The 27639-nt window shown below is 51.9% G+C and overlaps 1 protein-coding gene across 1 annotated transcript in view; it reads left to right on the forward strand.

Annotated features, from left to right (window-relative positions):
* Positions 1–25843, forward strand: part of LGR6 (leucine rich repeat containing G protein-coupled receptor 6) — a 107318-nt gene extending 81475 nt beyond the window's left edge. The window contains exons 7-18 of the mRNA XM_065698227.1: positions 8635–8703; positions 9745–9816; positions 10479–10550; positions 12070–12138; positions 13088–13159; positions 14499–14564; positions 15155–15226; positions 16745–16816; positions 17670–17795; positions 19887–20047; positions 23879–23959; positions 24606–25843. Of these exons, the coding sequence (XP_065554299.1) occupies positions 8635–8703; positions 9745–9816; positions 10479–10550; positions 12070–12138; positions 13088–13159; positions 14499–14564; positions 15155–15226; positions 16745–16816; positions 17670–17795; positions 19887–20047; positions 23879–23959; positions 24606–25843 (2170 nt within the window). The remainder of the gene's footprint in view (positions 1–8634; positions 8704–9744; positions 9817–10478; positions 10551–12069; positions 12139–13087; positions 13160–14498; positions 14565–15154; positions 15227–16744; positions 16817–17669; positions 17796–19886; positions 20048–23878; positions 23960–24605) is intronic.
* The last annotated feature ends 1796 nt before the right edge of the window (positions 25844–27639 follow it).

A 27639-nucleotide genomic window follows, 5' to 3' on the forward strand; every position in this document is an offset into this window, starting at 1 on the left:
TTAGGAGGGCAGCAGATCTAGAAAGAGGTAAAGTGAAGGCAGATGAATGACTTCATGTTTCCCCTGCAGCTACTGTGACAAGTCAGCTTTGCAAGGTACAGAGCAAGAGCAGCTCCATGCTGGTGAGGGGCAGGTTGACGTGCAGCACCCACCAGGTTTTAAGTGGTCAAACACCAGCACATCTTCCCAATAACGTTTTGAAATAGCCTTGAAACCCAGTGAGGTTCCCTCACCAGTTCCCATAAGCCTGAGTCATGAAACAGCAACCCCACAGAGTTGTGGGAAGAAACCAGGTACCAGATGGTTGAAGTGGGTGATAACCTGCCATTTTTTAGCCCTCTCCAATGCCATGACCTTGACACACTTGAGAGGTGGCCAATGCCAACCTCATGAAGTTCAACCCAGCCAAGTGCAAGGCCCTGCACCTGGGTCAGGGCAATCCCAGGCACAGCTACAGGCTGGGCAGAGAAGAGATTGAGAGCAGCCTGAGGAGAAGGACTTGGGGGTATCGGCTGATGAGAAAGTGAACATGAGGCGGCTGCAGTGTGCGCTTGAGCCCAGAAACCAACCATATCCTGGGCTGCATCAAAAACCACCACACGTCCCCCAACACTTGCTCAGGGCTTGATTTTGAGCTGCTGAAGCAAAGGGAGAAAAGCAAAAGTAAGAGCTATGGGCCTCCCGGTGGTCCTGTCCATGGACATGGCCAAGTCCCTTACATGCATGGAGCCTGGGCTGAACTAAAACAGGGGCCAGGGCTCCTCCTGCCCTGGCACATGCAGCCAGACAAGACCCTGATGTTGTCTCACCACTGTCCCATCTCCCCCATCCTGCAGCAGGACTAAGGTGGCTCCCTGGGCAAGGCAGGGGTGAGAAACAAGCACTGCCCCCCCAGACCAGCCCATAATGCTGAAGACCTCAGGGCTATGGCTGAGAGAGCAACGAACTGCCCCCAAATTGCTGCTCTTCTGATTGTTCAGGCATCTCCGGCCCATCTCTGACACAAATGTGATGGGGAACCAGCTCAGACTGGCCCCACAGCCCTCACCCACCCCCTCTGCCTAAGATGACCCTGCTGCTTCCTATCTGACTTCTCCCTCCCCATCCGCACCCCTGGCAGCTCCTCCACTCGTCAGACAAAGGAGATAAATCACTTGGGAAGAGCAAATCTCCATTCATTTAAAAGCCTTTTAATTTCTTTTCAGAAAATAGCGCTAATAAATTAAAAACGTCTCCCAGAAGGGCTGGATCCAAACCCTCTGGCTCCAGGCATTCTATCTGCCTAACCTTGCCTCACAGGAAACGTTCTTACCACAGCCTTTCCCAGTGTGCTGCCCTATTATCCGGGTAATTAGAGTAGTCTGTAGATGCAGAGAAGAGTTGGAACCTATGGAATCCTCTGGAGAGCTGGATTTCCTATGGGAGAAAAAAGAACAGAAGATTGATACAAAGTGCACCTTGGGCAATGAAGGCAGGAAGAAGGAAGAGGGAAATCTCTCCCCCATAGCTCATAGAAGGGTTGTTTCCCCCTTTCAGGGCCAGGCAGGGTTTGCTGTTCTGCCAGCCTTGCTCCTCAAGTGGCATCCGTTTCCCTCAGCATGTTTCATCTGAAGTGTTTTGTGCAGTCTCTTGGTGCTAATCCAAGTCTGTGCAATTCCCAAAGTGGCTTTGTTTCCTCCAAGGATGCTGTGCCGAGCTGCTCTCTTACTTCCTCAGCATCCTGATGCTCCAGCCCTGCTGTGCGTCAGCATGGGTCCCTGTGCAGCTCATCAGAGCCTTGTCTTTATGGTCCCAACCCTGTTCTGCCACAGGGGACTTCAGCAGAGGCTTGGGTACCCAAATTCAGGGGGCGGGGAAAAGGAAAGGGGTAGGAGGCTTTCTGGAGAGAGGGACCACGGCTCGGGGCTCTGGTTGCATGGGGCCCTGTGTCTGGTCCAAGAACAGAGCTATAAAGTCCATTGCCTGCTCTGATCGTCATGTAAATGGAAGGTGCCTCTTCCAAACAAAGACACCTGTAAAACTACATGGACAAATGCACAAAACACTGCCTGGGAGCATGGGGGTCAGACACTTCCTTCCTCTGGTCTCCTTGGGCCAACCAGTCCCAGGCTGCTGCATCTTCCAACCCATGGGTGTCCGGACATGCTTGCTGTGAGCTGTCAAGGGTCCCCAGCTCTTTTGGCTCTATTGGCTTCATTGAGCTTCACTCCCTTGCTCAGATCACATGAGTGAGAGCAGCAATGGGTGAGAGTGAATTGCCTGCCTATGAACAGGAGGAACAACCACTGCAGGCAGCAGCAATGGCAGGAGAGGCAAACCATGGGCATGTTTTCACCATGGATGTGCTGACGCACAGGAGCTCTGTGCACCCCATGCTCCCTCCATCCAGGAGCACACAACAGCACACTGCAGGGGGACAGGGGCCAAGCAGCAGCAACTTGTGCACCTTGGGGGTAGGAAGATGTCCCCAGCTTCCTTCCAGCAGTTTGGAAATGCTCTGCTGTAGACCAGGCTTCCTCGAGCCTTCTTTCCCTGCCTGGCAAAGGGCAGCAACCTCCTCCGTGCCTCCCCTGCTTGAGTCATCAGCTCCGTGGTTATTGTCTGTGCATCCCAGCGACCGAAGTCCCCGCTGCTCTGCTTTGCGGTCAGCTCCTTTTGTGTCTTGTAAATGATATGTGCATGGCAGCGCCTGTGCTCCCAAGACCCCCCACGAGATCCCCTTCTCAAAGGCTTATTTCAACCTTGTTAAATAAATCAAACAGAATTGAAACCATATTTGATGCAGTACCTTTGTCAGTCGGAGAACAGACAGAAATACTGGTTGGAACAGACACTTTCTGGGCACTGCTGCATTTTTAAATGGAGAGCAGAGCTGTGCAAAGAAGGATTGGCAGCTGCAGGCAGACAAGGCATTACAGGTCCCCCCTGCCCAGCAATAGACCTGTCAGTGCCACATAAGTGCTGTAAAACGGTACAGCACCATGTAAGTGAGAGGCTGGGATGTTTCCAGGCCAGGCTGTCAGGATGAATCCTTGTACAGAGGTTGCTGCTTGTTCCTGGCATAAATCAGGTACTGTTAGTGCCTGACAACCTTCCCATGGTGCGGGGGTCCATTGCTGCTCCATCGCACTCCGTCACAGCCTGGCTTCTCCTTAGAATTTGCCAAAAACGGTTCTTTCTGGGACATGATGGGTTTCCCAAATTAAAGCACTGTCCCTGGCAGAGGATAACCTGATCCCAGGTTATTTCTCTCTCGTGTGCACATCTGAGCATCCTCTTCTTGTGCGTCTCCATTTAGGCCATGAGCACACAGCCTCAGGCTGACTGGAGTCAGACATGCTCTGGGTCCTTCCGCATCCCATCATCCCTCCTTTCACTTCTTACAGACCCTTGCTGCATCCCATCATCCAGATGGGGCTGGGGAAGGACACGTACTCCCTGCACGGGTTGGTCACTGCCAGGAGAGCAGGGCTTATGCTGATGCTGCACAAAACTAAGGCTCCTGATGGTACAGTTACCGTGCATACTCTGGAGTAACCAGGCAGCTCTTCCACAAGCTCAGCCACAAGCCACGACCTTGGTATAAGGCATCAGGGTAAAGCTGTCAGGCCGGGCAAGGGGTCGACCTGCATGGTCACAACTGTCCCCTTGGGCTTTCAGACTAGCAATTAAATCATTCCCCGTGCTTGCCTTGGCCGCAGCCACCAGCACAATGAGCAGCAGCAGCAGCAATCGCATTTACTGGCAGCCTGATTAGATGCCAGCACAGGACAGGTGAAAATGCAAGTCCCTTATCAGAGCCTGCACAAAGCTTCCCTTCAGGGCACCGCAGGAACATCTCCGACTACACCGGGACTGAAGCAGTCAGCAAATGTCCCATCTCCAGCTTCTAATCTCACTGCATCTTCAGGTTTATTAGCTGCAAATTTGTGGTGTTTTGTGGCTTATGGAAGAATTTATAGCACTATATAATATTTTTTTTGCTTCCTGTGTGGAACCACTAATAATCCCTCACAGGCAGAAAATTGACCTGAGACTCTTTCCCCTCCTTCTCTCCTTTTGGTCTGCCTGAAGATATTAATAGTTCCAGGCTTCATGTTGTCAGCTTCAAATCACCCTGGCAGCTAAAGCCCAAAATAACTGTGCCTTTGATGTCGATTTACTCTTATTTCTAAATAAACAGCAGGGTTGGTTAAGATCTTCCAAATACGAAGCTATAGGCTCATTCTAGAAACAGCAGCAATGCAAAGCCAGCCAATTCATTGTGCCTTGGGTAGACCAGGTGACCTTTAGGAGGTTTTCAGTTTAACTAAGAGAACAGACAAGGCTCCTTTCAAGGTCCTACAGTGATGCTACAGTGATGCCTGGAGCTGGTAACTTGGAGCCCAGCTAAGGAAAGTGATGTTTTTATAGTCATTTCTCTTGCGCATCATTTCTGAACATCTTGGCTGGGCAATTTTACTTCCAAAAGCCCCTGATAATGGGGAAAACTCTTCTTTATGCCATGCCCGTTATTTCTGTTGTTGTGATGATGACGATGAGGAGGAGGAGGAGGCTTCCCTATTGTTTTGGCATGGCCATTGCCATGGTACATTGGCATCCTTCTACCAGGTAATGTTGGCATTGGGTCCACTTTCCCAGGTGTGCCAAAAAAGGGCAGAAGGCAGAACCCATGCCCAGAGACCCCTTATGTAGCATGCAAAGTCTTAGGGCACCAGAGCTGGGGCAGCTGGGAGCCACATCTGGGATGGATGTATCCCTGTGAGGGTGCTGAGGCACTGGCACAGGGTGCCCAGAGAAGCTGTGGCTGCCCCATCCCTGGCAGTGCTCAAGGCCAGGTTGGACACAGGGGCTTGGAGCAAGCTGCTCCAGTGGAAGGGGTCCCTGCCCATGGCAGGGGTTGGAGCTGGAGGAGCTTTGAGGTCCCTTCAACCCAAACCAGGCTGGGATTCTATGATTCTATGATCTGTGGAAACAGCTCCATAACATCCTCAGCCCCATGGTGAAGGCTGGAGGCTGTCTCTGGGTCATTGCTGGAACCAGAGCCTAAGTTCTAGGAATGAAGGAGAAGGGTGAGGAAAGCCACCGCTGTGTCCTGGCCTGGGTCCCAGCTGCAGGGGCAACTGCCCCACCGCAGGGAAGAGATGACACCATCTCAGGAACCATCTCAGGTAGTGGCTTCTCGCAGCTTCCTCCAACCAGATCACACACACACACCCTGGTACCTGCAGGGCTTGGCACAGGGCAGCGCTGGAGGCAAGTCAGGGCTGTGGATCAAGAGCAGTTGGCTACAAGCATCACTCAAGGGAGCTGCAACAATCACAGCTGGGTTTGTTCCCTGGGAGAGAAGCTCACCTTACCGAAACCCAGGAAGCACGGGCGGGAGCGAGCACAGGCACATTGTCTCCAATGGGCAGACCGGGGTCGCTGGCAGCCAGGCTGGAGCAGCGTGACTACACCTGGTTGCATTTCCACTTTCCAACAAGCCCAGTATATGCCAGCATTCCAGGATGGCTTTTGTACCCAGAGGGAGCTGCTGAACACAATGCTCTTTGTATCCGTCAAGCACAGGGGGAAGGGAGGCACAGAGATGCTGCCAGGGCTGGGAAAGGTGTGTCTTCACTCAGGAAACACTGGTCCTGTGCCTACTTGCACACACATGGAGGCACAAACACAATGTTCATCTGCTGATGAAAGAGCAGCCTGCCTGGAAGAGACACGGGCTGGAAAGGAAAAGCAGGTTTAGAGGGAGACAGGAGCAAATATTACAGCACACGGAATCATTCCCTGTAAATAACAGTGCTTCCAGACCTCAGATCCCTTTTCCTGTTGGTGAATCACAGCGGAGCTAAGCCTCCTCTCTTGGGCAATACTTTCTGTCTGTCGGCTGCTCACAGACACGTCAGGTATCGCTGGGGAGCAGCTCAGCCCCGCACAAAGCTTCCCCAGCATTGGTACCACAATGGCAATGGGCTGAGCATCCCCAGGGTCTGTCCCTTGGCATCACGGTGGCTTATCCCAGGCCCTCAGTTTGGGATACAAGGGAGGGAAGGGGCACAGGCAGACACCCAGCCCTGAGTGACCCCTGTAGCTTCCTGGAAAGCCACTGCAGGGTGAGACTTTTAAAGGTATTAAACACCTTACGCACAGAGAGAGGTTTGGGGCTGTCTGTCAGCTGAGGCTGCTAACGCCTTCTGATTTCATTCAGTGATCTGAAGGTTAATGGGATTTAACTGATGCTTTCAAGCTGCCCAGCAGTGCCCTGTCTGCACTTCTAATCACTCATTTGCTTTGGAAATGTGCTCCCGAACCTCCCTGAGCTTCAGCAAGGGGATGTGCAATGTAAAAGTCCTGCCCCTTCTTCCCCTGCATAACGGAGCCTGTGCAGTGTGAGGCATTCAGCTGTGACAGTGATGGACGCCTGACAGGTACCACCAACAGGAACTGGCTAAGAGCATCCAAGTAGCTGATAACAAGCTACATCCACCTCGCAAAGGGTGAGGTGTATGAGCAGTCATGTGTTGGGCTATTTACTCTTTAACAGATCATTTTGGGCTCTAGCAGAGAAGACTGGGAAAAGTCACTGATCTGCTTGGACCCAGATGAGAAGTGAGTGTGTCAGAGCAAGCTCTTCAGAAGATGCAGAGCTCTCTTACCTAATAGATGTGATTTGGCATGAGGAGGGGACGCATTGCTCCTGTTTCATTCCTGGGCCTTGGGGACATGCACAACAGCTTCACATCCAGCACTCCGCCACTGCATTGCAGGTTGGACATGGTGGAGAGCTTGTGGTCTTGTCACCAGCCCTGCTGATCGCCAGCACCGGCAATTGTCACACTATGTGAACCCTTTCCAGACCTTGAGATCCTACAGGAGCAGGGTTCATCCGCTCAAGTACACTCAGTGCAGGCAGCCAGACTCCCTCTGTAACTGGAGGAGATTAAATAGCCCTTGGGGTGGGGGTTCCACAGCAGGACCTGCCGCATCCCCTGGGCTGCAAAGGGAATCCAGTAACAAGATCTGATATGGACCCTATCAGGGCTACACGAGATAAAATCCACCCCAGACAACCTCATTCCATGTTTTTCTTCTGGTTTTGTCACGTACTTTGTAATTACCTGATAAGTATTCCCTAGGATATAACCCATAAAGGGCTGGAGTCTTGGAAGGCACAAGGGAAGGCCAATGTGGAGAGACTCACTTGGTTCATTTACTGTGTAAATACCTACAGGGCAAAGCCAAGATGGTGCTGTGGAGTAATTCCCAAGCAGGAATCCTGGTAAAGGAGAGGACTATGTAAAGGTGGAGGGGAGGGTGGGCAAGAGAGACCATAGTGTAATTACCATGGTTGGGCCCAGAGGATGAGAATTACAAGGTAATTGGGCAGCACCTCATTGCTGTGTAAATACATGGTTATTTCTGTTCCGTAAACCACAATCCAGGTTACATGGTAATTACTTTGAGGTCCATTAAGTGTAATTATACAGTAATCTCCAGGAGCCAGTAATTACACTCATGTTCCAAAGTATCTACCACTTCAAACTCAGCGAGTGTCTTGCAGGGAGGAAGCAGTCGCTTGGGTTTGCAGTGTCTTGGTCTGTGGGATGGCCAGGACAGGGCCAGTGTTACCATTGCAGCTGGACCTGCCTTCCACAGGCGAGCATTGGCCATGCTAGAGGAGGGCTGACATGCATCTAAAGCCCAGCCCGTCTCCATGGCCCCCCTCTAGTCAACAACAGGATCGGTACCTTCAGAGGACTGCTCCTCCCATGCTGCCAGCAGCGCCCCATAGCTCACATAAACCCTTTTCCAGAGGTACCAGCCCATCCTTGGACAACAAATGCAGCTCATGAAGTTTCATTCAGGCTCAAAAGTCCCTTCTGGTTGCCAGGCCAGAGCAAGTAAATGCCAGGCTTGTCATTATGACCAACATATTATATTTTGCTTAATTTATTATACTGCAAATTAAACCTAATGCTCAGCAGTGTCAATACCTCTCGTACACTTCTTCCACCTGTAGCGTATGGTTTCCATTGCAGGGTTCACCCCAACCATCAAAAGAAGACCTAGGCCTTCCCATAGCCTGCTCTTCCCACTGGGTCCAGTCACAGCATGTCCCAGTGACAGGGAGATCTGGCATCCCCAGGACAAACACCAAGGGAATGGTCCCATGTCCCTTCTGATCTTCAGGGCAAGGGTGCCCCTTTCACAGGACCCACACAGCTGAATCCTCACTTGTCTTTCTTGTCCTTCATAAAGCCCCATTTTGACCTGGAAAAGCAGGAAAACTGACTCAAGGCAAAGCCCCTGGGGCTGACCTCTTGAGAATGGGGATGGGGCACTCTGAAGATGTGAAGCAGCAGCACAGCACAGCAATGGGCAAGGAGAGACTTGGGGAGAAAGAGTCCAGCCATGGCTTGGACAGGCTCTCACCTCCCTGTGCTCCTAGCAGGGAATATTCCTACTGCAGAGATGGGGGAGATTTTGTTTCCAGGCACCGGCTGGATCAGCACAGTGGGAAAAACCCGGCTCCCATGCTTAACAACCAAGTTTCCATCCCTTCAAAGCACAGATACACTCGGTTGAGTTCCTACGGCAACATTAATGAATGTTTTTCCTTTCTCTGTCTTTCAGGGACCTGAACTACAATGAGCTGCTGGAATTCCCTGGGGCTATCAGGACGCTGGGACGACTGCAGGAGCTGTGAGATTTCCTATTTATTCCTCTTCAAAAGCATCGCGTGTGCTCTGACCAGAGGATAACACTCGGTCCAAAGCTTTCTTTTGGCTTTTCCAGCCCTCTCTGACATGCACTTAGAAGCAGTTTATCCCTTCAATTTCCATCAGCTCTCATCACCACCATCAACCTCTGCAACAGGCTGGTGGAGGTGAATAGTAGATCTCTCCATCAGGTTTGGAGCAGGCTCCTCCTGCAGCTTTTCATCGTCCCATCATATCTGAAGGTCTCAAAGTCCATCTGATCGTTTTGTTCCTGGAAGAATTCTCAGGAATTTCTCTGATCAGACCAGGAATCAGCATTACTGGGACATTCAAAATGAGAATAAGATCCTTAATCCACTTTGAGGTGGCTTTCGAAATGCCTGTCACTAAATAAGAGGCAAATTTCAAACAGCCCTATGGGACTAAACAGCCTGGGCATCATTCAGAGCCTGGCCTTGGTCTTGGGCACAGGGTTCCCTGGCTGGTTTTGAGGTACAGGAGATGAGGCTGTGCCCATAGAGCTCTCTTCTGCTGCAAAAGTTTGCTGATAGCATTTTCCCCAAGCTTAACCACAAATGTCACAGCTAGACCTACAAATGCCTCCTGGCCAATACTGTTGGCCAAAGTAGGCTCTGGTAGGCTGCGTTCTGGTTGACAGCTGTGGAGCTACAGTGGAGAGCATTCCATCAGAATTGTAGATCCTGGAGGGTGTAAAGTAAGTGTATTTCATTTGCCCCTCTTTCCTGACCTGTAAGGCATTAAACCTTAAGTCTCTGTATTCTTGGTGGGTTCAGTGAGTTACATACAGAGCACCAAGCTGTACACCGAGTAAATACAGCAGAATGAGGGCTTTGTCCTGCCAAAAGGCAGACCTTGTTCACTTGCTGGGACGATGCTACATCTGGAACAGAGCCTGCGCATCCTATCCCCCATGTGTTTTGAAGACTTTAAAACTGCTGAAGAAACAAGGTGTCTCCAAGGCTTTCTCATTCATTAATATTGAGATATTTGTTTCTCCCAACAGCGGTTTTCATAACAACAACATCAAAGCTATTCCAGAGAACGCATTTGTTGGGAATCCTCTCCTCCAAACAATGTAAGATAATTAAACAATGTTTCCTAAATCCTTATATCCCCCAGAAAGGGGCATTTCCTGATGAAGTTTGGTTGGGATTCCTAACAGTCATCAGCATGACCGCAATTTGTTATATATGGGCCAATGCAAGCTGAAATTAGCTCCTCCTCAGCTACGCCTCAGGACTTTTGCCATGGGTTCTCCTTTCTCCGCAGCTGAACTTTGCTGTAGCACAGGCTGATAACAATGAAGGACCAATGTATGGGTGGTCTGCATGGAAACTTGCTGCGTGTAACAGGATTTTCAGAGCCCTGGTTGACATCTGCCTGTGTTTATTCATTGTGTTTAGAAAAGCTGCTCGCCAGTTCCAGCAGTATCTGTATGTGTCGGGGAGCTGGGACACCAGATCATTGTGGTGATCATAGGGTTACGGCACTAGAGCAGGGTTGAATCTTTGCATCTTTGGGTTCAGCAGGACACCAAAGAGCCCTTTCAGACTAGCAGGAGACCTCGGTTTTACCAATGTTCAGCCGAAACACGCTAGTGGAAGAGCCTGAGGCTGTCTGGAAAACAAGGATAGTCAATAGCTGCTGCTATGCTGGGTGCTCCAAGGCTCATGACCTGTAATAGCATCTTGTCTTCATGCACAGCAGAATCTGACCAGTTACTCGTTTTCTTTGCAGCCATTTTTACGACAACCCCATCCAGTTTGTTGGACAGTCTGCTTTCCAGTACTTGCCAAAGCTCCACACTCTGTAAGTTCATCAAGCACATCCTCAGAGAGGTTAACACATCCAAGCTCCAAGCCCTGTGAGCTCGACACCTTCGAGGTCTTCTCCCTGCCTCTTGTCTAGAGCCCTTGTGCCAATAGAAGACCATGGTGCCACTCTTCTGGCCAGCCCCAAGGCAATGAGCCAAGGAGTGGACACTGCAGATGTTTTCTGCTGAAGAAGAATCCTTTTGAGAAGGGCACTTTGGAGGGAGCATTTCATTCCTCCTGCCAACACAGCTGACAGGCACTGGAGTCATTTAAGGTCTCCATGGCTGCATCAGCACCAGCAAAGACCACACTCAAGTGCCACAACTTCTGTCACATGCTGCTCAAGCAAAACCTACACTGTTGTGTAGGTCCAAATGCAAGGACACTGAAGGCGTCTGCCTTCCCCCATAAGATGGAGAAGCAGAGGAACATGTGTCCTTTAGCACTGACACCATGGCACAAATAATCTTAGTGGGCAGGTAGCGGTGCCAGTGCTTTCCTCCATATGTTTGGCCCTAAGCCTGCTCCAGGACCACCGCCACTCCATGTTGGCAGGCCTGCACTGAGTGGCTTTTCAGCAAACCTCTTGTGGCACAGCACTAAATACTGAGGCAGAGGAAACCTCAGAATCTCTATAAGCCTCACACAGCCTTTCACTGCAGGAACGCACTCACGCAAATAAATCCTTCAAATACCCATGCATTCTTTAGATCCAAACGTATAGGCTCAGGGTTCTTGCATGGGATGCTCTGCTTACATTCCCCATTGTTTGGGAGGTTCTATCTGAGTAGGGGTCATGCCAAGGATGTCAGTGGTTTGGGAAAGGGTCTGAGCTTGCCAAGCCCCTGTGAACAGAAATGCCCAGCTCCAGGTCACTGCATGTTCAGTGTGTGAGACGTCTGCTCCATCACCCAGCCAGCAGTGAATCATAGAATCATAGAATCATAGAATAGTTTGGGTTGGAAAGGACCTCAAGATCATCCAGTTCCAACCCCCCTGCCATGGACAGGGACACCTCACACTAAACCATCCCACACAAGGCTTCATCCAACCTGGCCTTGAACACCACCAGGGATGGAGCACTCACAACCTCCCTGGGCAACCCATTCCAGTGCCTCACCACCCTCACAGGAAAGAATTTCCTCCTTAGATCCAATCTAAACTTCCCCTGTTTGAGTTTGAACCCGTTACCCCTTGTCCTGTCACTACAGTCCCTGACGAAGAGTCCCTCCCCAGCATCCCTATAGGCCCCCTTCAGACACTGGAAGCTGCTATGAGGTCCCCACGCAGCTTCTCTTCTCCGGGCTGAACAGCCCCAACTTCCTCAGCCTGTCTTCATACAGGAGGTGCTCCAGTCCACTGATGAGAGGGGGACCTTTGTATCTGGGCCTCCGATCACCACATTTGGGTGCCAGGAAGCTGATTTGCCACCACAGTTGATGGGTCTGGGACCTTGGGCAGCTACACTTGCTTCTGGGTCCTGCCCTGCTCACTTCACCCTCATTTCTGTGCAGGTCACTCAATGGTGCGACGGACATCAGGGAATTCCCAGACCTTAAGGGCACCACCAGCCTAGAAGTTTTGTGAGTGGCACCTCTCTCCCTTTTACCCTGCTATTTGTGCTCTTCCTCCATCAAGGCGGTCCAGGCTGTTTCAGCGAGGACAACTTTCACAGTGCTGTGCAGTTGGTTGTCTTCAGCTCTGCCTCTCCCTGGTTACTCACCTCTCTGCTTCGTTTCACCCCTGTGGCTCCTGAAAGCAGCTTTCCTTTCCGTGAGTTGCTCTCTCGCTACTGTTGAGTGTGCTCCAATCCTTGTTTGAGTTATTTTTTTCTCTTCCTTCCCTTCTGCATCTGTGAAGGAAGGAACCTTTGGGTGCAGGGCTTCAGCATGGTCTGATGAGACCCAGCGTCTCTGCCCATCCTGGGACCAGCACTGGCAGGGCAGAAACCATCTGCCACCCAGGCTGGGGGCTTCTGCAACTGTTCTGGTCTCATCCTCACACCACCAGACCCAGCAGAGCAGGAGCTGGAGGAAATGGGGTGTCTGGCCCCCCCATGGTTCTCCTCTTTAGGGCACTCATCCACACACTGAGCGCAGTGTGGGAGCACAGCTGAGCACCCCAGCCCAGGAGCATGATCTGGCTGTGCCTTGCCTTGGGGACACAGGGACACATTATCCATCTGCCATGCACAGGTGTCTGTGGCTCCAGGAGCATCAGCAGTCTGGGCAATGGGGAACTGGGATAGCAGAGCACACCACACAGGGCACTGCCACCTGACCTCAAGGTGGTGAAGGACAGCAGTGAGTTCCGTATGCGGCAGCATCCCAGAATTTCATGTAGCCACATTGACCGGGTCGAGCAACAGTGCCCGTTTCCAAGCCGGGTTTTGTTTCTATCTCGGTATTTCGTTATCCCATTGATATTGTCTCTCCTGCCACCACCTGGGACCAGCAGCTGGGCTTGTGGGTCACCGACTCTGTGTGCTGGCTCTCGCTAACATCATTTCTTCTCTCTCCTCCTCTCCTGTAGGACCCTGACCCGGGCAGGCATCCATCTGCTCCCCAGAGGGATGTGTCAGCAGCTGCCCAGCCTCCGAGTCCTGTAAGTAACAGAAAACCCAGCTTTCTTCTTGTCTCGCTCAGGGAGGGCACTAGCTTTGAAAGCCTACCCTGGGGTTCTTATTCCTGTTACCTTTTCCATGCAGAAAACACCACTTTCTTAGGCACTACCTTGAGCTTTACATGAAGCTTGCTTGCTTCGTCCCAGTATGATGCTCTGGACTTACATGGTGCAGCCGTGGCAGATCAGGGTTTTGCTTAGAGTCTTTAAGTTGCTTTGGCTCTACCTGCTTGGCAAAACAAGGGACGATGCTGAGTGGAGGGATGTGCTTTTTTCTTTAACTTGGTGCATGACGAAATCCCCACCTCAGAAAGACTCCTGCGCCTTTCCAGGAGTCACAGCCCTCGCTCCTGAGATCCCAACTTTGTCTGCAGTCAGAGAAATCCTCAGGAAATGAGTCATGAGCCAGATTTATACAAGTTTGAAGCCTTAGGGCAAGCAGGAGGCTTGCCTCTCATCAGTTTTTATACAAGCAAGCTGAAAATGAAAACAAGTTTGTTCCAGGAAAGCAACGGGAACGGATTCTTGATCACAGAAATTGGGAACAAGAGGAAAACATAAAAATAAAAGAACACAGTTTGGAACTTTGCAGATCACAGCATTTTGGCTCTAGCTGTCCCTGCAAGGAAGATCTTTCATCTTTAGACGCTGGGACCAACTCAATGGCCATCTTGGCACGGAAGTGTTGCCTTTGGGATGGGCCAGGCTGTAGGGTCCCAGGCACTCTTTATGCTTGCAAGTTATCTGAGTGTAAGGCTGTGCAGCAGAGCCTGTTCCTCATGCCTGCCCCTCCTTGTGGGAGAGCTTTACCGGGACACCCCACCTTTATCCTCACTCTTCTTTCCCACTTAGCTTTGCTGACATTAACTGCATTGCTTTCAGCATCAGGACAGTATGCGGGCCAATGTTTGTGCATGTTTGCATCTCTCTTGCCTTTGAGATGCATTGCCCTTCTGTCCCCGCGGAGGTGGTTTTCACTGCTCTCCCCCACGTTGACACATCTGAACACAGATGATGCCGTTAATGCCACATCTCTGGCCCTCTGCTCCTCACCCCTCTCTGCAGATCTGCTGCAGAGATCTTGCATGGGGGCTGTAAGAGCTACCACAGGGGCACGAGGCTTGCACCAGTCCTTGCCTTGCACAAAGACACTCAGAGCAAGCATCGTGTGTGTGCAGAGTGGAGATCCCCCTCCCCGGGGGCTATTGCTGCCTACATCTGTGCAAAATGGAAGTCACCCCCTCTCCAGCTTTCCAAGGGAGGGATCAGGGGTGCTCCCTTTTGATCTCTTCACACTGCTGTGCTGGTCCTTCCCCTGCAGGGAGCTCTCGCACAACCACATCGAAGACCTGCCCAGTTTCCACCGGTGCCAGCGGCTGGAGGAGCTGTGAGTAACGAGATGCCCTCATGCACCACCCTGGGGAGAAGGGCTCTTCTGGGGAGAGAGGCAGTTCCCAACTCAAACCTTCACCAAGCGCTTGGAAAGCTGAGGGTTGGAACTCACTGCCTGGGCTGCAAGCGGACCAGAGCTCCAGGCCTTCCCCTGTGCAAATACAGGCTAAGAATACATCCCCTGTGCACAGGAGCTTCGTTAGCTCAGGTCTTTTCAGAGGTCCCAGCCACAGCAAACAGAACTAGAATGTGACAGCACTGGATTTCGCTTCAAAAGCAGTCTGCAGGCTTAGGGTGGACCAGAGTAGGGAACCAGCATGGCTTTGTAGATAATGGGGCACATTCAACCACTATACACCAACGGTACTTTGCTGTGCTGTGCTGGCATCAAAAGTAGAGGCTGGCTGAGCACTGGAGCTGCCCACTTGAAGCTGTTTTGTTGATCATCCTGTTTACCCCTTGAAGTAAGAGTAGATCTCCCACGCTCAAATGGCAGCTTCCACCGGGACAGTGGCTGCTGTGGGGTGACAACGATCCCTACAAAGTGTGAATGCTGCTTTCTCAGACCGGCCTCTGCTTTTTCAGTGGTCTCCAGAACAACAGGATCCATGAGATCAGAGCAGACACCTTTGTGCAGCTGATGGCCCTGCGCTCCATGTAAGTACAGCAGGGGAGCAACTGGACTTTTTGATGGAAGAAGGGGACTTGTGAGCACCACTTTTGCTGTCCAGTCCCTCTTCCACTTCCCTTTACAAAAGAACAGGGCACAAATGTTCCCTCTGACTTCCCTTCTGCATGCAGACACCCCTCTGTAAATGCACACAGCACCTGCCAGCCTCCCTGCCCACACATGGGGATGCTTCCCATCGCATGCTCTAACCACACGCTGCAACTCATCTGATACACAGCACACACTATAGACACCTGACCTCTAGATACCCACAAAGGCACGGACGCAAGGCAGGGATTTGTGCAGGAACACCCCTTTCCCTGCACACGCTAGTCCTAGGCTGTGCATTCCTGGGACCCCCATGCAGAGCATCCCCTTTGATCTGGGACGGTGTCCCCACAACTCAACAGTGCATGTTAGACGTATGAAGTGCACGCAAGTGTGCACATAACATACACACACAGGAACCTTGCAGTACACAGCCCATTGATGTGCTTGGCACCTTTGAGAAGCTAGCAAGGCTCCACAGGGCACGATTGTCCCTGTACACGTGAGAAGAGCCCTCAGCGTGCTGATGGTTTCTATTTACTGTTCTGTCAGGATGGGAACTGAATTGCACGGAAGTTTCTGCCCCTGGTGCAGCATTTAACCGGCCAGCATTCCTAGAGGTGCACATTGTGTTAGTAACTGCACAGGAACACTCACATATCCCATGGAACACTACAGACAAGCATGCAAATAGGGGCATGCTGCTGGCACACACAGTCATGTAACTGTACATCTGAGAATGCAAGCTCCAGCATTTCCCTTGCGTGTTTTCTGCATCCTTATGGAAGGATCCATCTCACCCAGCACACACACACACACCTGGGTAGGTATCTCCAGCTCCCTTTGGAGCAGGAAAGATGAAGACACACTTGGGAGACTTCTCCTGTAGTCAGCCTTAGGAGAAAAAGAGGTTTCTTGATCCACTGGCTCTTCTCTGCTGGTGACAGAGGGTGCTGAGCCCTCCAGCTCAGGTGGAAGCAGAGCTCATTGAGGAGCCTCAGTGTGTTCAAGCCAACTGTCCATGACAGGAAACACTCCCACATGACCTTGGTTCACCTTCACCCAGTCCCTGACCACATCTGCCTGTGCCTGGGAGCCCAGCACTGTGACCACATCGGGGATGCTCTGGCACTACAGCATAACCTGTCTACTGCCCTGAGGTTTAGCGCGTTAGCATAGCCCCCCAGATTTACAGAAACTTACCCAAAGGAACCTTTCCCACTGGTCTCAGTGGAGGAGATCCTGCAACGCAAACTCTTGTGCCCTTTGTTAGAAATCACCCATGTATAGACCCAAACGTATTTGTCTCCAAGGAGCTGCAATGAGACAGAGCTTGCTGCTGACCGAGAGGCTACAGATAGCACATTTGCTCGCATCATGCCCCTTTACCAGGGGGGTGTCAGCAGCTTCACTGCCCTGCTTTACACCCCTCTTACTGTCATGTCCTTGCCTTGCAGAGACCTGAGCTGGAATCACATCCAGTTTATTCACCCTGAAGCCTTTGTGACCCTGCACTCGCTCACCAAGCTGTAAGTTGCAGTGATACCAATGCTCCATCCCTGGCAGTGTTCAAGGCCAGGTTGGACAGAGCCTTGGGTGCCCTGGTTTAGTGTGAGGTGTCCCTGCCCATGGCAGGGGGGTTGGAACTGGATGATCTTAAGGTCCTTTCCAACCCTAACTACTCTATGATACTTCTTTCACAGTGGGCCATGGACAGCAGGTATCTGAGGAGCTCAGATATCCCCAAGGATACCTGCCATTTAGATATCAGAAGGCTGCAATGCTGAGGTACATGCCTCAGCACTGACATGGGCAGACCAAATCCCAAGGTTTCCTACCAATATTAAGGGGACCATGAAAAAGCATCTTCAAGATGCTGTCACCCTGAACAGAAACCGCTGTTTTCTGATGCTTTCAAGCCTGCTTTAGATGTCCTTATGAAAGATCAGCAGGACACACGGTTTTGGCAAGAGTATTGCAGACTATCTTCACTGGCCTTAGAGGGGACCCCAGTCCTCAGACCCTCACTACGGTCCTTGGGTATTTTATGGGCTGGGAGCTGCAGTCATACCTGACCTGTTACGGGGGAAGTGGTGAGGGAAGAGATGCATGGGAGAGATATTTGTACAGGAGGTGGATACTATCCTGAGCTTTCAATGTGAACATTAGCCCCTGCCCCTCATTTTCCCCTGGGATTGCAGTATCAATCCATTTACCTCCAGCGGATCCTGGTCCCCATACAGCACTAAGTCCCATTTCAGCATCCCATTAGAGGGAGTAATCCAGGCAGACAGTGTGGCTCTCCAAGCCTCTGCTTGGCTGAGATACAACCAGCACCAAAACCCTGACCACAGTCTCCCTTCTCTGCTTTCCCTTCATCAGGGACTTGACTGATAACCGGCTGGTCACGCTGCCTCTGGATGGTTTGGGTGGACTGACCCATCTGAAGCTCCAAGGCAACCCGGCTCTCTCTGAGCCCTTCGCCAAGGAGAGCTTCCCCAAAATGAGGTAGTGGTGGTGTTGGCTCTTTCACTTCTGGCTCTCAGCACAGCCTGTATTTGCTTATAGCAATCAGTCTCCTTCTTTCCTTGCTCATCTCGTGCTTTCCTCCATCCTTTCAGGCCAATAGGTTGAGGGAGCTTCATCTGCTGCTAATGCGCCTCATCTTTTAAAGTCTTCCATGGGAGAGTGGTGATGCTCCCGGGCCCATCGGCCCCCACCCAAACACACACACAAGTGGAAAGCATGGAGCAGGCCCAGCTCAGGGCTCCCTTGAACGGAAAACATTCCCAGAAGCCAGTCCTAGCTAATGACATCCAGCTTTCCTTCAGTAAACTCTGTTTGTGTGGCCGCGTCTGGTCTGCTACGGATTAATGAGGAGCCTGAAGGGGTCAAACCAAGCCAAATGAGGCTGCAGAAGGCTTGGAGTGCAGTGCCCCGCTGCAGGCTCCCACTCTCCTGACCCTCCCGTAGTGATGGGTCTCCAGCATGTCAGCCGCCCTCAGGCTGAGCCCCCCGTGGTCCAGATGACTCAAATGCCCCTCAAGTGAAGCCGTCTTTTGCTTGGGTCTCCCAGGTAGCTCCCTTGGAGCCAAGGATGCATGAGCTGATGCTCCCACTCATCCCGTTCCCAAGGGTAGAGCTGCTCCAGTTTAGACACCCACTGCTGGGGTCACAGCCACACCAACACTGGGCTTAGGAGCTCAGGCCTGGTGCAACGCGTGGGTCTCTCGCTTCAGTCTGCCTCAGCAGTGCTGTCCACAGGGCTTTCTCTCCTGATGGTTTTGACTTGCCATAGCTGGTTTCCAAACAGCAGGGGATCCCAGAAGCTTCTGGAGGGCTTTCCACACCCAAGACAGCAGTCCCTTGTGCCCAGTGGGTCAAGCTGAGCATTTCCAGGGCTGTTCCTCCTCTAATTCCATTGACACCTCTGGAACTGATTTGGATTTGAACCAGAAAGACTGAGTGTGCAGGAGTGGTTAATGTGTCATGGCAGGTGATGGACCAAATAACCTTAAGGATAACAATATCATCCTCTTTCAGGTATTGCCATTAAATAGACCTGTTCTTAGGCATATGTCTGGAGGGATGATCTGAGAACAGTCCTCAGCCAGCCTGGGAGATTCCGTACCTCGCTATCACCTTGCAATAATAGGATTTAATTGGGAGCTTATAACAGGAAGGCAGCTTGTATACAGAGTTTCCGTAGCCTCCCAGGGCTCGGCCAGAAGTGTTTGGGAACTTAAAACAAAGCATATTTTTAGCCTATAAAGTTTCACCAGATTTACTGATCTGGTCAGGAGACCTCAATTGTCTGGAAAGCCTGAGGTTCCTTTGCCTCCATCAGCAGTCTCCCTGACTCCCAGCAAAGAAGCAGGAGTTTGCAGCCTTTGAAGAGCATGCAGCTGCTGACTGATAGCCTGGTATTCATCCAGCTGATGTTCAGCTGCTATTTAATTAACGCTGTAATTAACTGACAATTCGACTCCCGAGCAGAAATCAGACATTAAAATAACTTGCTCCACTCAAGAGACCTGAGTTTTCCCTGTTCGAGCTGGCAGAGGTGAGCAATGCTCCTGGAACTGGAGCTTGGAGGTGCCTCTCTGACCTTCAGCACCAAGCAAAGGAGGACCTTGCGCTCCCTTGAGCTCTTGGGAAGCTTCTCACTTTAAGCCAAAGAAAGGATGCTCAGCAAAAAATGGCTTTGGGGTCAGAACTGAAGGGTGCACGTGCAGATGGTGCATTGCCGGAGGGCAGGGGAAAAAGAGGCTATTTCAGTGTAGGGAGAACTGCAGAAAGGTTTTTAGGAATCTCCAGGAACTTCAGCGCAGTTTCCAAACCTGTTGTTTGAAAACATCCTATTGACCGACAGTGTCTTTAGCACCAAAAGTGGGCAGTGCAGAGACACCTTGGCGTGACTTGGGCCCACATTCTGTCCTACATGGAGTCCTTCACCAGAGCAAAGTCCTGCTCCAATGTAACCATCACCTGATAGACTTGCTTTTGTTACATATGGAAGTTAAGCACAAAGTGCAAAGCAGTGGAGAGCCAGGTCATGGAGCTGATGCACCTCAAAGTTCTGCTTTCCCCCTCTTGCAGAGTTCTCGAGGTACCTTATGCCTACCAGTGCTGTGCCTATGGAAGCTGCAGCAGCTTCTTCAAGATGTCCAGCCAATGGGAGACGGAAGACATGAGCCCTGAGGAGGAGGATCCCCACAAGAGGACCATGGAATTGTTTCCAGGCCATGCTGATAACCACTGTAAGTAACGCGGGCTGAACGGTGATCAATCCGTGGGCAGAGCCATGTTGTGAGCTAGGATGTGATTCTGCTCTTGCTAGGTACCAAAGCATTTGGTGTCTCAAAAGATAGTCTCTCCTGGCTCTGTTGACAGACCAAGACCTACCATAGGCTGCCAGGCCCCAAGGCCAGTCTCAGCCTCATGGATTATATGTGTGTTCACGAGATACTATGACCAGAGGGGAATGCTGACTGATCCTAAGATGTGCCAGATGAGACTATTAGCAGCTCGTAAAGGCTCACATTTTCAGATGTTAAAGCACTCATTCTGTCTTGAAATACCAAACCACAGAGGTACAAATGCAAAATGCTCAAGAAAATCCTTCTTTACTATGTGCAGCTTTTGCAGATGAGTCTCCTTACCATTCAGTAATGCACAGCCTACTCTTCACAATGAGGGTTTTGTGATACTCCTATTTTATTTAATCAATTGTTGCTTTATTTCTGTCCCCAGTGCTTCCTTTCTGATGGCCACCAGCAGTATTTAGCTGTGTTACATGAATCTTGTAACACATCCTCATTAAAGAGGAAAAAAACCTCTCAAACATTCCTTCCATGCAAGAGATAAATTGGTCTCATTAAGAGAAAATACCTCGGAGCTCCGTCCCTGCAGTGTACAGCCAGGCTCATCAGGGTGCTTGGATGCTGTGGGAGAACTTGTGAGAGGGATGGGGCACGCTTCCAGACAGCCGTGTCCTCTCAGCCTTGCATAGTGCTTCCAGCAAGGGACTGAGGAGCCCTTTACGAACAAGCCTGCAGAACCTCATGGCCGGGTGGTGAAAGGCCATTTGTCCCAGGCAGCTGTGTAGGGATGAGAAATGGGTCCCCAGTGACACAGCCCTGCTCCAGCAGCCAGGCAGTGCTGCCTCCCTGCACCCATCCCAGCACCAAAGGACCGTCTGACGCCAGCCACATGGTGCATGTGGTGCCACGGACTCTGGGACCAGCTCTACTCCTTCCCATCCTGCCACAGTCCTGGGTACCTGGGAACCCCCAGACACCACCCCAGTGTGTCTGGCCACATCCACCCGAGAGCCACCCCAGGCCCAAAGGAGCGTGGTTGGCACATTCCTGTCCCCTTGTCACAACAGATATTTAAGGCCCCATTTCCGAAATTTCGGTGCTCAGGAGATGCCTCTTTGAGTTATAATTGGTGGCATTTCACAGATTCACCCCTGCCCTAAGCCTGTCCCGTGCAGCTGGGCAGGAGCCCGAAGATGGCTCTGGGGCTGTCACACAGGGCATCCGGCAGCTCGCTCCTGCTACCCTCCCCAAACAGGGAGGGCAGGCAAAGTGCAAGTGGTACTATTGCCACAGGCCACTTCCATCACAGCCCCAGCACCCCACTTTGGGAGCACTAGTTTGAGGATAGAAAGGGACGTATTTACTTGCAAACATATGTTTGCAATAATGGAATGAAGCTCTAGAAAGTGAGAAGAGAACACACTTGTATGGCTGTCCTTGATAACAGCACACTGCTTTACCCAGCCCAGCACCTCCACTGGGTTCTAAAGCAGACCCATTAACTTTTCCAACCATCCAGCAAACCCTGAGGGGTCCTTAGACCTACGCTGCTTCTGCCATCCGAGACCACTCAAGCTTCCCAAAATCACCTGCCCAGGCCCCTTGCAGCCACCTATGCCCTAACTGTGAAGGAGAGAGCACTTATCTGCAAACCACACGTGGGGCCTGCCCTGGCTATGGCAGACCCCAGAAAAGGGGAAGAAGCATCCAGCCCCGTGGTTTTTGTTCTCCTCCTCTTCGTTCCACACCAGTGTCAGTAAGGCAGCTGGGAACCATTCTCTATGCAAAGGGCACTACAAGCAAAGCACTTTTGTTCCATGGGGCCTCAGATAAGTGGAAGCACGTTAGCCAAATTCAAATAAGTAAGGGCTACCTAACAGGGAATGCAGTCCGCCCTGCTACATCCCCACAGCCCTTTGCTTTTCTCCCCAGCTCCCAGGCTAGGGGAAGCACTGATTTCCAGCAGAGAGGTACATTTTCTGCCTTGAACCCCCCCGCACTGGCCAAGGATTGCTTTGCAATGCCCAGCTAGCTCAAAAGCTGAGGCAAACCAAAAGATCACTGCTTCACTCCATGTAAAGGTTTAACCCGCACTTCAGACTATGCACATTCTGGCCCTTTGAAGAGAGAAGGGATGGGGCAGGTTAGGATTTAACATTACCATGGGCAGAGTTGGGCAGAAAGTGGAAGCCTCTGCGTTGATTTGAGTGTCGTGACTGCACATCACAGCCCCTGCGCTCTGGATGAAAAAGTCACTGGAGGTTTATAAGACTATAAAATACAAGGACGAAACATTTTCCCATCCCACTGTGAGTGTTTTCTTGCCAGGCTCCAAAGCAGCCGAAAGATTTCAACTCTTACACAGACACATTTTAAAATGGCTTTTTTTCCCCCAAAGCTCACTGAAGCTGAGGAAGCCACAGTGCTTGTCAGGAGGCACTAAAGAGAACACGTTATTTGTCATCATTCTTCAATCTAACAATCCCAGTCATATTTCCAAACACAGACAGGGAGCAGACCTCATGAGAGACCCCATTTCTAAACAAGTTAGGCAACTAAATCCCACTTGGGTGAGTTGTATCCTCAGCACTGTGGAAACTCGCCTTCCTGCACATGGACACCAGCATCAGCCCGTATCATCCCATGGAGAGTTCATCCCACAGCCACAGCTCCAGGTCCCTTGATATTGAGCTGCAAGAAGCAAAACCCCACATCCTTTCCCCTTCTTCCCACTTGCAGAAAGCCTCCGAAGGTCTCCCTTGGGAGCAGCAGGCCATGCTGGTGCCATGGGTGGGGATGGTGCAGCGACACAGCAGCTGTCCTCACCATGTCTCAGCACTGTGAATCAGTGGCAATTTAAAAAGAGGAGCAAGGAACAAAGCAGAAAAGCATGCCTTGGATTCAATTGAGAGGATGCCATTCTCCTTAGTGATGACCTACCCCTACGGGCCACCAAAACACAAAAAACCCAGAGCCATTCTCTTCCAGCAGCTTCCCCTTCAGCCAGGGAGAGTCTGCCTGACCCCCAGTGAGCCCACGACTGGCTCAGGGTGCCCTCGTGATGGAGATGTGGGCCCAGCAAGGATGGGCAATGAGGACAGTGCAGTTGGGTGCATAAACCCCATGGGTCTGAAATCTGCAGGCAGGGGCAATCAGCCTGCCTTTATGAAAATGCAAGACAGTGCATCACATTCCCAAGAAATTGTAGGACATAAAATAAAGCAATAGATGTTGGGTCCTCTTGTCTCTTTGCTTCTGAGCTCTTTGGTGGTGGCTGCTCATGAAGACTTTGTGCTGCAAGTAGAAGCTAACAGCTCTCTTTGAACAAAGCTCCAATGTCATTGAGGATGAACCAACACTGGACAAAGCCTGCCCAGAAAGCTTCCATTTAGAAGATGCATTTGAAGGCTTTGTTTTCTGTAACCACACAGGCTGGAGTATTTCTTTATGTTTAATAAAGCATGCTGGGAGGAGGGATCTGCAGTCACAAAGCGCTGGGAGCTGGGGCTCTTCCACTTCAAGTGTTGGGAGTAACCTCAAACCAGAGGGGCTGCCCACGCTGCAACCCACCAACATCTACAAGAGCCTCTCCCTCTACAGCAGCGACCGCAGGGGTCAAACCAGACACCAGCAGCTACTGCGAACTGGAGGGCTAGGAACTGTTTGGGAAGGTCTGTGTTGAGGACAGGCAGTGGGAAAAGCTTCTAGCCCAGCTAGCCCTGATGGCCCTGCTCATTCTCTGAGCACTGATTCTCATTTTCTCCCCAGATGACCTAGATACAGATGACCTCCAGCTGGACCTTGAGGAATCCAAGCTGCACCCCACTATTCAGTGCACACCAAGCCCAGGTGAGCAGCCAGGGAAACCCTTTGAACCCAGCCTTTGAGCTTCTCTAAGTCCCCAGGGTCCCACAACCCTTCCCACGTCTCAGACATGCAGATCAGAAGCTGGAATGGTTGGGCTCTGGCCAAACTGGGGACAAGTGAGGAGCTCCCTTCTCCCAACCCAGCTGTAGCTGCCCTCCTATGAGGGGAGGACAAGGTCTGATCAGGTGATTCCTTATCAGGAATCCGAGGTATCCAGCTCCTCCATCCACCACCCTGCCCGCACTCAGACTCATGCTTTCAAGAAGTTCCCGTTCCCTTGCAAGACTGAGACTGTTTTGTCCCTGCCAGCCCATAATACTGCAAGACAAGACCTTGTCCTTGATCTCCTGATCCTACTTGCAGCACTGCAGGGGTATTTTACTATGTTTCCGGAGAAAGGGAGAGGAGGGAGATGCCACTGTCTCCTTACTTCCATCAGAACCATGCCAGCAAGCTCAGGCTGGCTGGGACACCAGGAACTGCCTTTGGATTTGGTCCCCATTCGCAGCTCAGTGGTGTCCTCACAGGCAAGATTGCTCAGTTTCCTCTCATTTCTTTTGATTTCTGCTGCTTAAAACTCATGAAGGGGAATATCCTGGGTATACCTTTGGGGTCTGTTTTCTTCCAGGTCCCTTCAAGCCTTGCGATCACTTGTTCGAGAGCTGGATCATCCGCCTGGGAGTCTGGGTCATCGTTCTGGTCTCAGTGCTCTGCAACGGGCTGGTCATCCTGGCTGTCTTTGCCTCTTCCAGCTACCTCTCTCCAGTCAAGTTCATCATCGGCTCCATCGCCGGAGCCAACATGCTGACAGGCATCTACTGCAGCGTGCTGGCTCTCGTCGACGCTCTGACCTACGGCCACTTTGCCAACTACGGCGCCAGATGGGAGACGGGAGCAGGCTGCAGGGTGACGGGATTCCTGTCGGTGTTTGCCTCCGAGGCTGCCATCTTCCTGCTGGCGCTGGCTGCCGTGCAGTGCAGCATCTCAGTCTCCTGTGTGCGGGGCTATGGAAAGTCACCCTCCTTAGGCAAGGTCAAGGCTGCTGCTTTTTGCTGCCTGTTGCTGTCCTCTGTGGCTGCCGTTCTCCCTCTCTTCTCCGTTGGGGAATATGGAGCATCCCCTCTCTGCCTCCCATATCCCATTCCAGATGGGAAACCGGCCACCCTGGGCTTCACTGTGGCCTTGGTGATGACAAACATGCTCTGCTTCCTGACTATCACAGGCACCTACATCCGACTCTACTGCAACCTGCTGAAGGGGGAGTTCAGCGCTGTCTGGGACTGTGCCATGGTCAAGCATGTGGCCTGGCTGATCTTCACCAACTGTCTCCTCTACTGCCCAGTAGCCTTCCTCACCTTCTCCTCCACACTCAACCTCTTCCTCATCACCCCAGAGGTCATCAAATCCATCCTTCTCGTGGTCCTGCCCCTGCCCGCCTGCCTCAACCCGTTGCTCTACGTGCTCTTCAACCCCCACTTCAGAGATGACCTCCGCCTGCTGCGGCGGAAGGGCCAGGACAAGGGGAGCTACCCTGAGTCCTGCGGGGTCGATGACATGGATAAAAGCTCCTATGACTCCACGCAGGCTCTGGTGAGCTTCTCCGATATCGACCACATATTCGAGACACCCGATTCCCTGGGAGTGCACCCCATCCTTGACAGCTACAGCTTCCCCTCCATGACTCTCGTCCCCTGCCAGCAAAGGGGGGGCACCAGGGGGAAGGAGAGAGGCTTCTCTGAGCATTGTCCCTGCCTCAATGACAGTGAGGTGCTGATCACTTCGGAGAGCAGAGAACCAGCCGGCAGCAGCCTCCGGATAACCTTCTTCCCCTCCCCTCCCACACCACCCTACGTGTCTCACTTATAAACCTCCTCTGATTAGCCCTGCCCAACAGCCCCACAGCACACACTGAGGGCCAGCCCCAGCACCGGGTGGCCAGCAAGGTGACAGCAGGCTGCTCCATGTAAAGCACCAGTACAACCCATCTACCCTCGCCCCCATCACATCTGCCTGGACAACAGGTACCACTCTGCCAGCTGCCACTCGCCTGGGAGGGGTCTGACTGAGATCCAGATACTCAGGGCTGGCCATGGGAGGAGATAAACCCCCTGCACGAGTGTTTCTCCTGCTAGGGACTGGCTGGGAGCGGGTCGCACCAGTTCAGGAGATGGGTCAGGGAGACCCTCATCATCATCCTGCAGCATCACAAGCCAGAAGGAGCCTGCAGCAAAGCCAAGCATGTCTTCTCAAGGCAGAGATGTCTTAGCAAAAGCCATTGCTCTGTGGCAGAAACACACAGAAACGGCCAACTGCAATAATGTGGCTACCTATAGGGACCTTGTCCTCTGCAGGCCCCACAAACCCCTGGAAATGGGCTTGCATCTGTCCCACACCACCGACTGGAAGAGCAGAAGTGGGTTAAAAGCAGTGTGTGCACCTGAGGTTTGGACCGCCTCTGTTTTGGGAGGCTCTGCTTCATCCGCTGGCAGCCTCACAGGTTGGGCAGGACCCCCACTTTCAGCTCATACCAGGAGCTGGGAATGCTCAATCTGACCCACAGCGTCCGACATACAAGGGGTCTCTGAACTTCAAGGCAGCCAAATCCAAACTCCTCCCTGGAGAAACCCACGTGCTTTGCCTGAGGTCACTCAGCAGCACCTTGACACGGTGCATCCACCTTCATCACTCCCTCCACCTTCATGTGCTGCAGCACTCCTGTCTGTAGTCACCAGGCTCCTGGTCACACACAGTGAAAATGGGGTCTGGCTCCAAACCTCACTCCTGGAAGAGGCTGTCGGCTCTTCTCCCCATGCAGAATAGCCATTTGGGGGCTGCATTTGCCCTCCCCTATTTCAAGGGCAGCTCATGTAGGAGGAGGGAACAGAAATCAGCCTTGTGGGATGATGGCATCAGGAGGACACCGGTCACTGGGAACAGTCTCAAATCTGCTCCCTGCAGCTCAGGGATCTCCCAGATCCACCCTCTCCATCACAAACCCTCCTATTGCCACCCAACGCAACAGGGAGCCCTGCGGTCAGAGCTCAGGCCCTACACAAAGCTTTGGTCCTGCTGACATTACTGCAGCTGTATGTCATCCATTCTTGTGAGACAATAAATGAGCCCCATTGCTGACCAGAGGCTGGCTTCTGTCCTCTTGCATGTGAAAAACACCTTGTTGGTTCATTCAGCAACCAGCAGCCTGCCTCTCCAGCCAAGCTGGGGTGCTGGGGCTTGGATGTTGTCTATATGGCTTAAGGGAAGACTGGGAAATTGTGTGTGTCCACATGAGCTGGCATCATCCTCCACACCCCTCTTCTTCAGAGGGAAGAGCCGAAACACCCACCTTTATGCAGCAGAATTACATCACCTGTGTCCCTCTCCAGACCCCGTGGACCAGACCCACCTGGTTGCACCCTGTGATCTGCTGCTCAGGGCTCATGAGCAGGACAGTCTGCGCATAACAGTTTAAGGACATCCTATAACAGGGTCTCCCATGCAAAGGCAGAATCCCCACTCAGAGCCAAGCTCTGCTCCCCTTCGCTGCTCACGAGCCCTGCAGTTTTGTTTCAAGAAGACAAACTTGAGAGGTCAGCAGGAAATCAGAGGAATGAGATCCAAAAGTTAGAGAAGAGGATCGGAACCCCAAATTTAGTGACAAAATC

Source organism: Lathamus discolor, chromosome 19 (genome assembly GCF_037157495.1).
Source record: "Lathamus discolor isolate bLatDis1 chromosome 19, bLatDis1.hap1, whole genome shotgun sequence".
NCBI lineage: Eukaryota > Metazoa > Chordata > Aves > Psittaciformes > Psittacidae > Lathamus > Lathamus discolor.